The 15144-nt window shown below is 45.0% G+C and overlaps 1 protein-coding gene across 1 annotated transcript in view; it reads right to left on the bottom strand.

Moving 5' to 3' along the window:
* The window catches only part of UGGT2 (UDP-glucose glycoprotein glucosyltransferase 2), a 272650-nt gene that overhangs the window by 193094 nt on the left and 64412 nt on the right, over nt 1–15144 (bottom strand). The window contains exon 9 of the mRNA XM_034758248.1: nt 1536–1635. Coding sequence (XP_034614139.1) covers nt 1536–1635 — 100 coding nt within the window. The remainder of the gene's footprint in view (nt 1–1535; nt 1636–15144) is intronic.

The raw sequence follows: 15144 nt of genomic DNA, 5'->3' as shown, positions 1-15144 counted from the left end.
CCCATCTTCCATGAATGTATTTACCGTATATACTCGTTCATAAGCCGAATATTTTTAGTAAAAAAGTGACGCATCAAAGAGCGGGAGTTGGCTTATAAACGGGTCTACACCAAAATTTGATGATTTTAAACTCTATGGAATCATTGAATTGAATATCTAATACACTGTCATTTTGTTTACCTGGAGCGTCTGAGGGGTTCCGTGCCTGTGAATGCTCCAGGTAAACAAAACGTCCCGACCTGCCAGCGACTTACCCATACGGGCTGGGAGCCAAAGTTTTCCAACCCCAGAAATAGAGGGTTGGCTTATGAAAGAGTCATACAGTTTTTGCTATTTTTACTTATACATCTTGAGGGGTCGGATTATAAACGAACAGGCTAATGAACGAGTATATACGGTAGTTCTTTTTTGAACCCTGTTATTGTCCTTAAGAGAAAAAAAACAGGCAAATGTGGTTGCAGAAACACTAAAACTTGCAGGGGTCTGGGACTGGTGTAGTACCTGAAATTAGTTTTAATTCTTTTTTAAAACTTGATGATTTCAAGGTTTTTTAACTTGATGATTTTTAACTTGATGATAATGTCCCTTCCACTTAACCATTTTTTTAAAATAAGAATAGAATGAGCCTTACAACTTATGTACCTTTTCCCCTGCTTTATAATGATGAGGTGTATTTTTCTAAGTGTTCACTTATACCAAACTGGTTGCTTTACATTTCTTTGTAATTATATTTTGGCATTTAAAAAAAGTTATTTACTCTTCTTTGCAATTAGATATGATTGAAGTAGCTTTTATGTTACACTGCACTTTTTCTTTAACAGAAAAACAATGGGGACAATAAAACAAAAGGAGATCCTTAAATTAGGAGTTGTAATATGTTGTGAGACAGTCTCAAGCAGAGAACCCTATTTAGCATCATATTTAACTCAATAATTCACTTTAAAAAACTGTGGGACAAGCAGTGACATACCGTATGTGACACAAAAAAATGTCTCAGTGACAAGGCATGACTGGCTCACAGAAAGAGCAACCTTTTGCATAAGCACAGCTATGGCAGTGCAACAAGACAATTGGTTTCTGTAATAGAGGAAGCCTGGAAAATCCACTCATCCCACTGAGATAAACAGGACCACGCCCATGAGCAAAGTTATTCACATATGTAAGTGTTTGAAGGATCAAGCCCTTAATATGTAAAGGTCTCCATGCACCAGACAGAAGATCACTAAGAGATTGATCCTCAGTCCTTCTAACAGTTACTCTGCTCTCACTAAAAAGAACAGGAGTACTTGTGGCACCTTAGAGACTAACAAATTTATTAGAGCATAAGCTTTCGTGGACTACAACCCACTTCTTCGGATGCATATAGAGTGAAACATATATTGAAGTCACTTGGACTCCTTCCAAGAGTAACTGTACAAGACCATGATTATATATTTGCAGGATTCGGCCAAAATCTCTAAAATATTAATTAAATTCAAACAGAAACATAAATCAATAATTAACCGATACTCAACAAGTAAACAATTTTATCATACCTGGCCTTTATTGGGAAGTTCTGAGCAATGTCTTTCATCACCTTTAAGGCACTATAAACAGGGGTGGAGATAATTTGAGAAGCTGCTTGAAAACTTAGATCTGTAAGAAAAAAAAATCACTAGAGAACACAACTATAAATCAACATAGCTTATATTTTGTAAAACTCTTAACATGCACACACAGAGAGTTGGAACTCTTTATATGTAAATTAGACAGAAAAAAACCAGCATAATTAAGGTGTTAGAGACAAGGTGAGTGAGATAATATCTTTTATTGGACCAATTTCTGTTGGTGAGAGAGACAAGTTTTCAAGCCAAATAGAGCTTTTCTTCAGGTCTGGGAAAGGTCTGGCTTGAAAGATTGTCTCTCTCACCAACAGAATTTAATCCAATAAAAGATATTACCTCACTCCCCTTGTCTCTCTAATATCCTGGAACCAACACAGCTACAAATACACTCCATACATTATTAAGGGTGGAAAATCAAGCACACAGAAGTTCTGAAATGACAGAATTAGGGTTGCCTTGTGTAATTTCTTAGGTTTAAAAAAAGTAGACGGATAAAACAGAAGTTCCATCATATGGCCTCACATTGACACCCATGTAGCTTATCAGCAAGGTAACTTCAGATCCACTGCACAGTCCTCTGCCACCTGAGCTAATGAAGTAACTGATAGCAATATTAGTGTGTCATCCTCTTTATGGGCCAGCACTAGAGGATGATGAAACACATAATTTACCAGACCCAGAACATTTCCAAATGGATAGAATATTTGGGGATTTTAGCTGCTGTGCTCTATCAACTCTCTATTGAGCATGTGCAAATTGTGACTTTTCAAAGGCTTATAACTTTATCACAGGGATGACAAAAGTTACATTACTAGCACAAAGGCAATTCCCCTTACAAATTTCAAGTCCCTGCTCCAAACCATGAGAATGCTAAAGAAAGGGCCTCAGAAATTGTTTAAATGGGTAAAATAATGTAATTTTTTTTTTTTTTTTTTTTACTATTTTAGGTTAGGCTGAAATTGTTAAAAAAAAAAGAGCCTGGGAGGTAGATACCTGGCATGGAAAATTTCAGACCAAATGGTTAAAGTTTGGCAAAGTTATAAACGACTGAAAATAGGGCCCTGTAATAGGAAGTGTGAGGAAACCTTAATAATAGGTGGCGTTACGAGCTCCGCCTATAATAATATTTATTATTTCATCAAGTGTTTTAAATTCTTAATTTCATATTTTCCGCTGGCAGTAATTATGCCTGACCTATCTAGAATTATTTAAAAAAATTAAAATGGAAAAACACCACTCATTACCTGTGCAAAATAAATGGCATACTAGGTTTCAGAATTCAATGAATATCTGTCATGTCTTATTGATCAATTCTGCACCCATAAAATATACAATTAATATTTTACTGTTGCGGTAGATGTGCAAATGTCAGTTACACAAGACAGACAGACAAACAGAAAAAGAAATGAAGTCATATCATCATTACCCGTATGAATGAAGCACATGAAGCAGAGAAAACCCTTCATAATAACAAAGTTTAGCAGCATAAAGAAAATGTGCAAAATGATATGTTAAAAAACCACAAAGAATAACTAAAACAAAAGTTAAATCAGAAGTACTATTATTATTCTTGTTATTATTATTATTGTTTAGATGGTGGCAATATCCACCAGGTGCTAGGTACACAAAGAAGTTATTCACCTTGTGTAGTAATGATGATTCTTTAAGAAGTGTGTCCCTATGGGTGTTCCACTGTAGGTGTGCTTGCATTGCTGCGCTGCTGATCGGAAAACTTCGGTAGTGTCCGTAGCCCGCACATGCATTGTTTCTCCCCGTATCCCCTCCATGAGGCTAGCCAGTGCATGCAGGCTAACCCTCCTCAGTTCCTTGTCTACTGCAGAGAGATTGACAAGAACTCTGAAGCAGAAGGGAGGAGGGTGGGTTGAGGAGCACCAAGAGGGAGACAAATCTCAAAGAACCATCATTACTGCACAAGATGAGTAACTTCTTCTTTGAGTAGTGGCCCTATGGATGCTCCACTGTAGGTGATTTCCACCCAGTATCCCTACCAGAGGGCTGGGGCTTCGGAGTCATGTCAGTTACAGATGACAATACTGTGGAGCTGAAGAAGCATTGGAGGCAGAGTTCCCAGTGATCACACAATGTTCTGCGAAGGTGTGGACTGACGCCCATGTCGCCACTCTACAGATTTCTGAGATAGAGACATTCTTGAAGAAGGCAACGAATGAGGAGTCGACCTCATGGAGTGTGCACAAATATTATTTGGCAGGGTCATGTTGTGGATCTTATAACATTGTCTAATGCAGTTCGAGACCCGTTTGGAGAATCTCTGGGATGATACTGATGAGCCCTTAGATCTTGTCACAATAGAGAGGAAAAGTTTAGGAGATTTCCTGAAAGACTTCGTCCTACCCAGGAAAAAGTCTAGGACTCTTCTGACATCTAGAGTGTCAATATAGCCTCCCTGTTGTTGCATGAGGCTTGAGGTAGAAAATTGGAAGGTGAATCAATTGGTTCATGTGAAATGGGGAGGTTACCTTAGGGAAGAATTTTGGATGTGGCCTGAACGTAAGCTTGTCCTGAAAAAATACTCTGTGTGTGTGGGGGGGAGGGGAGGATGTGCCATCAGAACTGCTATTTCTCTTATTTTCCTAGCTGAAGTGATTGCTGTCAGGAAGGCCAATTTCATTGAAAGGTATGTAAGTGAACAGATGGCCGCAGGTTTGAAGGGAGGTCTAGTCAGGCCTTTCAATACCAGGTTTAGGTCCCGCACGGGGGTAAGATGTCGGGGTTGTGGGAAAAGGTTTTCTCTACCCCAAGGAATCGTTTAGCTGTCGGGTGTGATAGCACTGAGTATCCGTCTACTAGACAGTGAAAGGCTGCTATAGATGCTAGGTGTACCTTGAAGGAACGGAGAAGTAGTCCCAAAGATTTTAGAGTTAGTACATAGTCTAGGATCTTTGGAAGAATCGCAGATATCAGAGAGATTTGTTGGGAAATACACCAAATCTGAAACCAGGACTATTTTTCTAGGTAAGTCTGACATGTCAAGGACTTTCTACTGTGTAATTATACCTCTTGTACCTCCTTCGAGCAGGAGTTCTTTATGCACTGGAACCATGAAGGAGCCAAGCCTTGAGGCAAACTCCCCACGTTGGGATAGAGGGTGCATCCTTTGTTCTGCGAGACGAGGTAAGGAATGGACTGGAGAGAGATCAGCAGGTACCTTGCAAGTTGTGACAGGTGAGGGTTCCAAGTCAGTCTTGGCCAAGAAGGAGCAATCAATATAATGTGCCCTCCTTCTCTTTTTATTTTTAATAGGACTTTCGATGGTAGGGAAAATGGAGGAAAGGCATAGAGAAGGTCCCTGCCCTATGGGAGAAAAAAATATTACTAACCTTTCTGTAACTATAGTTCTTCGAGATGTGTTGTCCATGTCCATTCCAATGTAGGTATGTGCGCACCCGAAGCACAGCTGCTGGAATTTTTTTCTTTAGTGTTATCCATTGGGGTGGCACCAGCACCCTCCGGTGTCAGGCACTCATAACACCGGTATAAAGAGCCCTACTGGCCCCACTCCCCTTCGGTTTCTTCTTGTAGATTGCCTCCGAGAGCGGGGACAGAGGGTGTGTTTTTGAATGGACATGTGCAACACATCTCAAAGAACAAGAGTTACTGAAAGGTTAGTAACCATTTTTTCTTCTTCAAGTGCTTGCACATGTCGATTCCAATGTAGGTGACTCACAAGTAGTTGTACCGGAGGTGGGTTCAGAGATCAAGGATAGGCTGACTGTAAAAGCACATGGCTGAAGCCAGCATTGTTTCTAGACTGTTGTGTAATGGCATAGTGCATTGTGAAGGTGTGAACTGATGGCCATGCTGCTGCCCTGCAGATATCCTGTATCGGAGCTTAAGCTAAGAAAGCAGCGGAGGATGCTTGAGACCTTGTAGAGTGACCCATTAAGTCAACTGGTGGCGAGATATTTGCGAGATCCTAACAAGCCCTGATGCACGAAGTAATCCAGGATGAGATTCTCTGTGCAGAAATGGGGAGACCTTTCATTCTTTCACCTATCGCTATGAATAGCTGAGTGAATCTGTAGAATGGTTTAGTCCTTTGTATGTAGAAAGCCAGAGCCTGCCGAATAGCCAACAAACGGAGGGCACTGTTCCTCCCTAGTCACATGCAGTTTAGTGTAGAACACTGGCAGAAAGATCACTTGACTGCAATAGAATCAAGAGCCAACTGTGGGAAGGAACGATGGGTGTGGACACAACTGAACTTTGTCCTTAAAAAAGAATGTATATGATGGTTCCAAAGTGAGGGCTTGGATCTCAAGTGATGGCCACCAGGAAGGCCACTTTCCAGGAAATGTGTAATAGCGGTGCTAGTGGTTCAAATGGGGGTCTTGTAAGTTTTGACAGAACAAGGTATAGATCCCATGGGTGGTGTGGGGGTAGAATCCCTAACCTGGGGGTACAGACCTCTCTAGGCCTTTGAGAAACCAGATAACCATGTCATGTGGAAAGATAGAACAGTTGTCGATCTTGGGATGGAAGGCCGAGATGGCCGCTAGATGGACTTTGACTTAAGAGACGGCTAGACCTTGTTGTCTTTGCAGTAGTAGGTAGTTTAGAAAGAATTGCAGTGATGATTGCAAAGGCAGTATTTGTTGCTGGGAACGCCAGACGGAGAACCACTTCAATTTTGCAAGGTATGTAGTTCTGGTGGATGGCTTTCTATTGCCCAGTAGGACCACATGGACTTGCTCAAAGCAAATTCGCTCCTCCAGATTCAGCCATGGAGCTTCCAGCTGTCAAGTGAAGAGAGGTGAGGTGCAGGTGCAGCAGCTGACCGTGATCCTGGGATATCAAGTCCAGGTGTAGCGGAATCTGCAGTGGTGTCTCCACAGACATGCCTAAGAGGATGGAGAACCAATGTTGCCTGAGCCACACCAGGACTATGAAGAGGACATGCACTTGGTCCTCCTTGATCTTCTTCACCTTGTGAATCAGCAGGATAGAGGAAATGGTGTTTTTTTCATGTTAACAGAAATGCATCTGCCGGGGACCCCAGGCTGTAACCTCTCAGGGAGCAGAACTGATGGCATTTCCTGTTGGTTTGGGTGGCAAACAGGTCTACAAGTGGAGTCCCCCACCGTTTGAAGATGGCCCTCACAATGTCTGGTCAGAGAGACCATTTGTGGTGAGAGGAGAAAGACCTACTGAGGCAATCTGCTAGTTGGTTCTGAATCCTGGGAAGATACGATGCCTCTAGATTGATGGAATGATCCATGTAGAGCTCCCACAGGCGGATTGCTTCCTGACATAGAGGGGAAGAATGTCTACTACCCTGTCTGTTTATGTAGAACATAGCCATCGTATTGTCTATGAAAACCAAAATGGATTTCTCCATCAGGTGAGGCAGAAAAGCCTGGCAGGCTAGATGTACAGCCCTGAGCTCCCTTACACTGATTTGCACAGAGAGCTCTTCTTGGGTCAAAAGCCCCTGAGACCTGAGGGAACCTAGATGGGCTCCCCAACTGAAGGCTGATGCATCGCATACCAGAGACAAGGATGGCTGGCGTTTTGAAATGGGTACCCCCATGCATACAATGTGACTGTCCAGCCACCATGTCAGTGAGTTGAAGACCTGGACCGGAACTGTGAGCACTGAGTTCAGGTGATGGCAAGAGGCAGAGTAAACCATAGCTAGCTAGGCTTGAAGAGGTCTGAGTGGTAGCCTCGCATATTGCATTATGTATGTGCATGATGCCATGTAGCCCAGGAGGCTCAGGCACTTCCATAGAGTTATGATTGAATGAGCTTGGAAGGATCTTATCAGGGTCGTAATTGAGAGGAAACGGTTGTTCAGAAGTAGAGCTCTCACTTGCATGGAATTGAGTACTGCACTCATGAACTCTATCCTTTGGACTGGGATCAGGGTGGACTTCTGGAAATTTAACAGAAGGCCTAACGCATTGAAGGTCGATTGAATGAGATGGATGTCGGCTTCCACTTGATCTCTGGACCAGCCCTTAAGTAGCCAGTTGTTGAGGTAAGGAAATACATGGACTCTCCTTTTCCTGAGAAAAGCCACTATTACTGCAATGCACTTGGTGAAAACTCGCAGGGCGGCTGACAGTCCCTGGGATCCAGCAAGGAAATTATGTAAGCCAAGGAGACCACGTGGAACTTTAAGTTCTTGGGATATTAGTTGAGACAACGCTGGTCTAAAATGGATCCGAGAGCTCCTTTGGCTTTTGGAATTAAGAACTAGCGAGAATAGAACCCCTTTCCTCTCAAGTGAAAAGGAACCTCTTCCACAGCTCCCACCTGAAGGAGGGACTGTACTTCTTGTTCCACCAGATGCTTGTGAGAAGGGTCCCTGAAGAGGGGAGAGGAGGGGATGGGAAGGGAGGCAGACAGAAATTGGATGGTGTAACCCAGTTCTATTCTGCTGAGAACCCAGTGGTCTGAAGTGATCTGGGTCCAGGCATCCAGGAAATAGGAAAGGTGGTTGGAAAACAAGACGGTAGCTGAATCCATGTAGAGGGGATTGCGATGCTGACTTCAAGTGCTTCGAAGATACCAAGTAACTAGGTGAGGGCTATGCAGGTACGTTGTCTACTCTCACGCTGTCCCTGTTCAGGTGTCAGAGGTTGCTGCAGTACCAGTGTTGCAGGCACCTAATGATGCAGTGCCGGGGTGTCGCTTTCTCTCTGTCTCCTTTGGCCTTCGGTACTGGGGACTGGCTGTTTTCCTGGTGTTTGCAGTGTTTCTTCTTGGGCACCAGGGAGGATGATTAATGCCGAGAATCCCAGGTTATTGAGGAGCGCTCTGCAGTGAAACAGAGGTGTTTCCAAGTCCAAGCGCAGCTCCGAGGCTGATCTTAAGGCCGCTTCCATGAAGATGACCTTCAAATGTGCAGCTCAGTCCTTCTCGGACCAGGGCTTGAAATGCCTGCAGATTAGGCAGTGGTCTTTCCTCTGCGCTAACCCCAATCACTTGAGGCAGCTCAAGTGTGAGTTGCCCAAAGGCACAAGCTTACTGCATGAGACGCAGGGCTTAAACCCCAACGACAGAGGCATGCCCCGGTACTATCCAAGTGCGGAGGTGTCCAAACTATCTAAGATCTATAAAGTACTAAAACTAAACTACAAGAACTATTAACATTACATTGGACGAAAAAACACTAAGAGAAGGATTGCCTAAGCAATGAGGGGTTCCAGCAACTGTTACGGGAGGTAAGAAGGAACTAAAGGGGAACAGGGTCCGGAGGGCCCTTTATTCCAGTGCTACGAGCACGCGACACCAGACGGCGTTGAAGCTGACCCAACAGATACCGCTAAGGGAAAAAATTCCAGAAACTGTGCTCAGGGTGTGCACACAACTACACTGCAATGGACATGTGCAAGCACTCAAAGAAGAAGGAGAGTCTTGCCCAGTGAGTGTTGTCTCATCCCTGCTCTGGAGCAGTAGCGTGGATATTTCTTGTTCAGGTAAGTGGTGAACAAGTCCATGGTCGATGCCCCTCACTGCCTGAATAGGTCCTGAGGTACCACTGGGTTTATCTCCCACTAGTGGTCATGTGGGAATTTGTCACTGATACTGTCCACTATCAAGTTTTGAGTGCCCAGAAGGTAAGCTGCTGATAGTGTGACATCATAGGTCATGCACCAGTTCCACAGTCTCATTGCCTCTGCACAGAGGTAGGGTTATCTGGCTCCCCCTTGTCAATTTATATAGTATATATATGCTATGTGGTCTGTTAAGACTCTAGGGTGTGATCCCTTGATCAGTGGGAGGAAAGACAGGGGCATAAGGAGAGACAGCACATGTGCGGGCCTAATGGACGCTGCTACCGAAGTTCTCCGATCAGCAGCAAAGGGACGCAACCACCCATAGGGATGCTACTCAAAGAAGAAAGACATTTCATAGCACAAAAATCATATATCAGGCAACAAAGACAAATGGATGTGGGGGAAAGGGATATAATATACAAGGAGAATAATAAGGGTGATGTTAGGCATATGTCTTATTAGTTAACTTTTGGTTTCTTAAAAAAAAATAAGGCAAACATGTTAAATTCCTCTCTCCCCATCTTCCTCCCACAATTAAACCACCTCATGTTCCCTCCACAACAATTCCCAGCTTCAGTTCTAATGGCAATAAACCCCATCCCTCACATAAAATATGTAGTTCACTCACAAGATAAATAAAGAAATAGACAAGTGGATAAATTTATCAACTCGTTTCTTGCAGTCATGGGTGAAGTGAGGCTTCAGGAGTGATTTAAATTAAAAGAGGAGGGATAGTCAAGAAGAGTTGTGGATCAATTATGAAATATTAATGGACACTTTATAAAAGAAAAATATCTCTCTGGACAATGAGATTTTGAGAAAAAAACATTACTAACATTTTCATAACTCTTGTTTTTTGAGATGTGTTGCAAGTGTCCATATTCCACTGTAGATATTTGTGTGCACCAGTGCACAGGTGTTGAAGAGTTTTTACCATTAGTGGTACCTGTTTGGGCAGCCTGAGCGTTCTCTGCTGGCTCACACACACTGCACATGCATTAAGGATTGAGCCACCCCTGAAGCCATTCAGTTCCTTCCTACCCCAATGGCTCCAATAGAGAGGAGAATGAGGCTGGGTCATGGGAGGGACATATGCAACACATCTAAGAACAACAGTTATGGAAAGGTTATTAACTGTTTTTTCTTCTTCAAGTGATTGCAAATGTTTATTCCACTTGTAGGTGACTCACAAATAGACCCATCTGAAGGTGGGTTTGGAGTCTATTTGAACAGGAACTTGTGGCCCACTCGTCCTAATTTAATATCATCTCTACACTGTTGAGAGATTGTGTAGTGAGAGTCAAACGTGTGACATGATGAACTGGTTGCCACTTTGCAAATGTTTAATATGGGCATCTGAGTCAGAAATGTCACAGAGGCTGCTCGGGATCTAGTTGAATGACCCAACATTCTATGTGCTGGCTTCATATTAGCCAACTACTAAACATAGGCAAATACAACCAGATATCCATGATGAAATCCTTTGCGTGGAAACCAGACTACCCTTCATTCTGTCTAAAAATGCAGTAAACAATGGAGACAAAGACTTAAAAGGATTAGTCCAATCCAGATAAAATGATAACACTTTTCTAATGTCTACAATGTGCAGTGTCTCCTCTCCCTTATTACTGTCAAGCTTTTGGAAGAAGGTTAATAAGAAAACTGCTTAGACACATGAAAAGTGAAGACCACTTTCATAAGAAAACTTAGATGGGGATGAAGGTAGATTTTATCTGCTTAAAAAAACGTATAGGGAAAATATAACACTAAACGCCATCAATTCCCTGACTGGTCTGACCAATACAATCGCTTCTAAAAATGCTACCTTCACTGAAAGGTGATACAGAGTCCAGGTCACTAGAAGCTCAAAGTGGAAACCCATCAGCTTTGTTAAGACTAGATTCAGACTCCATGGTGGAACAGGGCTCTGTACGTGAGGAAACATTCTATCCAAACCCTTTAAAAACGTTATAGCCATCAGGTTGGGATAAGAAAAAGAGCAATTACCCACAGGCGAGTGAAATGCCAATATAGTTGCTAAGTGAACCCTGATCGAGCTAATCGCCAATCCTTGATGTTGTCAAATAAAAAAAGACAGTTCAGCACATGATGAATAAAAGCAAGAATAGGGGAGACCCCTTCTAACCAGATAGAAAACCTCTTCCACTTAGCCATGCCAGAGCGATGTGTATAAGATAGGCCTTATCCAATTTGACTTTGCACAGTTCTGGGCAGAAGAGGGATGTGGGGAGAAGCATACAGCAGAGCCTCTGAAAATGGCAGTAGAAAAGCATCCATCAATGAACCTGGGCTGTGTCCAGCTCTGAAGCAGAAGAGGAGGTTACTCACCCTGTGCAGTAACTGACGTTCTTCGAGATGAGTGTCCCTGTGGGTGCTCCCCTACAGGGGTTGGTGCGTCCCTGCGCCTTCCCCCGGGGATTTTTGCAGCAGTACTCATAGTCATAGCGGCCACGAATGCTCCGCCCCCCCCCCCCCCCGCTGTGACTCTAGGGTAATAGAACGCATGCGTGGCCGGTCTCCTCAGTTCCTTCTCTACCACGGAGGCCCCCCAACTCCAAAGTAGAGGGGAGGAGGGTGGGTAGTGGAGCACCCACAGGGACACTCATCTCGAAGAACGTCAGTTACTGCACAGGGTGAGTAACCTCCTCTTCTTCTTCGAGAGATGTCCCTGTGGGTGCTCCACTACAGGTGACTTAAAAGCAGTGTATCTTAAGGAGGTAGGGACTTCGGATCTGGTAGGAACGCCGTCGAGAGTACCGCCCTGCCCAAGCGTATGTCAGATAAAGGGCCTTGAATAAGGGCATAGTGTTTAACAAAAGTATGGTCAGATGACCAGGTGGCTGCTTTACAAATGTCAGCCAAGGGAACTTTGCGTAAGAACGCGATGGAGGCAGCCAGAGATCTAGTGGAGTGTGTTCTAATGCCATCTGGAGGTGCAACCCCTTTCATCTGATAGCACAGTCGGATACACTGGGAGATCCAGTTCGAGAGTCTCTGGGTAGAAATAGGCATGCCCTTGGAGCGCTCTGCAACCTAGACAAAAAGTCTAGAAGAGGTTCTAAAGGGTTTGGTTCTATCCAAGTAGAATGACAAGGCTCTGCGAACATCTAGTGTATGCATTGAGGCTTCAAAGGAGTTTGCATGTGGTTTCGGGAAAAAAGTCGGGAGGTGTATGGGTTCATTAATATGGAATGAGGAGTGTACCTTTGGAAGAAATTTGGGATGCAATCTGAGGGTAACCTTGTCTTTAAAAAATATCGTATATGGTGGATGAGCCATGAGAGCTGCTATTTCTCCTGCCCGTCTGGCAGAAGTAATTGCCACTAGGCCATGTGACCTAGTAGTTGCAGGCAGTCTCGGGCAGTTACCTGAGGGCTGTTGCGAATAGTTGTGGTCAGTTGTTTTATGGAATTGTAGCGATCGGGTGGGAGCGATGCTAGCCCGGTCCGAGAGTCGAGGTCTGCGCCTATGAACTGAAGGTGCTGGGTGGGGCGCAATGTGGATTTGTCTCTGTTTATTTGTAGGCCGAGAGAAAGAAAGCACTCGACTGAGTCGTGTGAACCGGAGCGCCTCGTCGAATGTTGAAGCTTTGAGGAGGCAATCGTCGAGGTACGGAAATATTATTACCCCTTGTCTCCTGAGGTGAGCAGTGACTACAGCTAGAAGTTTGGAAAAAGCACGGGGGGCTGTAGATAGTCCAAAGGGGAGTACCCTGTATTGGAAATGTGTGGAACCAAGGGTAAATCGGAGGAAACGTCTGTGGGCCGGATGTATAGTGACGTGGAAATAGGCATCTTGTAGGTCGAGGGCAGAAAACCAGTCGCCCTGCTCCAGCGCTGGGATTATGGTATTGAGGGTCACCATCTTGAACTTTTGCTTTTTGATGAATCTGTTGAGCCGCCTGAGATCGAGGATTGGTCGCCATCCCCCATTTTTCTTCTCCGTTAAGAAATAATGGGAGTAAAAACCCTTCCCTCTGTGTCGCTCTGGCACGATTTCTACTGCTCCCAGATGAAGGAGATGTTGCACTTCTTGGAGGAGTAGCTGCTCGTGAGAAGGGTCCCTGAAGAGGGACGGGGAGGGTGGGTGGGTGGGAGGTAAGGAGAGGAAGGGGATGACGTATCCAATTGTAACTACCTCTAAGACCCACTTGTCGGAGGTAATCTTCCTCCATTGTTGGAAAAAAGGTCGTAGGCGGTGTCCAAAGATTGGTGTGCCGGCTGAAGTGAGGGCATTGCTTTCTAAACCCTCGACCAAGTTTTCAAATCTGCCTATTAGCTGGTGGGGGTTGAGGCGTCCCTGTAGAGTTTGGGCGACGTCGCTGGAATCTTGGTCGTGGACGTTGCGGCTGTTGCTGTTCCTGCGGTCTATGGGAAGGTTGTGTAAATGCGGGATAACGTGGCCGGTGGTATGGTTGGTATCGATATTGCCGTCTTCTTGCCGTAGGTGTCTGGAGACCTAAAGACCGGAGGGTTGTTCTGGAGTCTTTCATTGAATGAAGCACTTCATTCGTGTTAGAAGCAAAGAGTTTGTCACCGTCGAAGGGAAGATCTTCAATTGTGTTCTGAACTTCGCGAGGAAAAAAGGAAGAGGAGAGCCATGAGCCCCGTCGCATGACTATCGCCGTAGCGGTAGATCTTGCCGCTGTGTTGGCTACATCGAGGGCTGCTTGGAGAGCGGTGCGTGAAATGGCTTGGCCCTCAGAAACTATAGCTCTGAACTGTTGTTTTCTTTGTTCTGGAATGTCATCAATAAAGTCCATTAACTTATTATAGTTTTTATGGTCGTATTTTGCCAGGACTGCAGTATAATTAGCTATGCGAAATTGGAGGGTGGAGGATGCATAGACCTTGCGACCAAACAGGTCCAGTCGTTTGCTATCCTTGTTAGGTGGGGCAGAACGAGAATACTGTTGTCTAGCCCTCTGGTTCGCAGCGTCTACTACCAATGAGTTTGGTGCTGGGTGGGTAAAAAGAAATTCAGAGTCCTTTGGAGAAATAAAATACTTCTTGTCCGCTTGCTTGCAGGTAGGTAGGCTTGTCGCTGGAGTCTGCCAGATGGACTTAGCGGGTTCTAAAAGGGCTGCGTTAATTGGAAGTGCCACTCTGGAGGAAGAAGGGGGCTGTAGGATGTTCGTTAGCTCATGCTGTTGTTCGGGAACCACTTCCAGGTTAATGTTCAGGTCACTAGCAACTCTCTTAAAGAGGTCCTGGAATTTTGTATATTCATCAGAGGGAGTGGGAGGAAGGGGAAGTAATGCTTCCTCCGGTGCTAACTCCGGATCTGTTGGACAAGGAGAAGGGCTAGGTTTATCCTGGGAACGTGGCTGTGTTGCCAGGCGTCTCGTGTCACTAGCATATGCATTAGGAGACGGCACTGGATCAGTGTTGCGCCTGGTCGAATGGCTACGGGGCATGTGTTCCCGAGGGTATGATGTCCATGGTGTCCAGTATTGCCATGGTGGCGGGTAGGGCACAGGTGGTGCCATCCAGGGGTTCATCCCCCAAGGGGCAGGGTCCTGAGAGTGGGATGAGGTAGTATTTCCATAGCCCTTATTGCTCTGGGTCCGGGGCTGGGAGTCAAGATATGGGGAAAAAACTCCCTGTGGATCTGCTTCCTCCTCACTGGAGGAAAACTGCTCAGATCCTGACTCAGGCATTGAAACAGAATATGCATTCATGAGCGGAGACTGCAAGGTAGGTGATACTAGCAGATCAGCTGTCTGGGTAAAAGGAGTGAAAGCAGCTCCTGCGGGAGATGAAAGCTGAGCCGACAGAGGCTGCTGCACAAGAGCATTCCTGCGATCGGGGCTTCTGGCTGTGATCTGTGTGTCAGAATGCCCCGCAGGCGTCGGTGCCGCGGTCGGTGCCGGGCGAGAAATGTCGGGCTGCCTCGGGTGAGGCGTGCTGTGGAATGTCGGCACCGTCTCATTCGCGGTGCCGAACGGTGCCGTCACTGAGGCAGGCAACTGGAAG

Source organism: Trachemys scripta, chromosome 1, assembly GCF_013100865.1.
Source record: "Trachemys scripta elegans isolate TJP31775 chromosome 1, CAS_Tse_1.0, whole genome shotgun sequence".
In the NCBI taxonomy this organism is placed as follows: Eukaryota; Metazoa; Chordata; order Testudines; family Emydidae; genus Trachemys; species Trachemys scripta.
The sequence above is the reverse complement of the archived record's forward strand: the minus strand, read 5'-3'. Positions and strand labels throughout refer to the sequence as shown.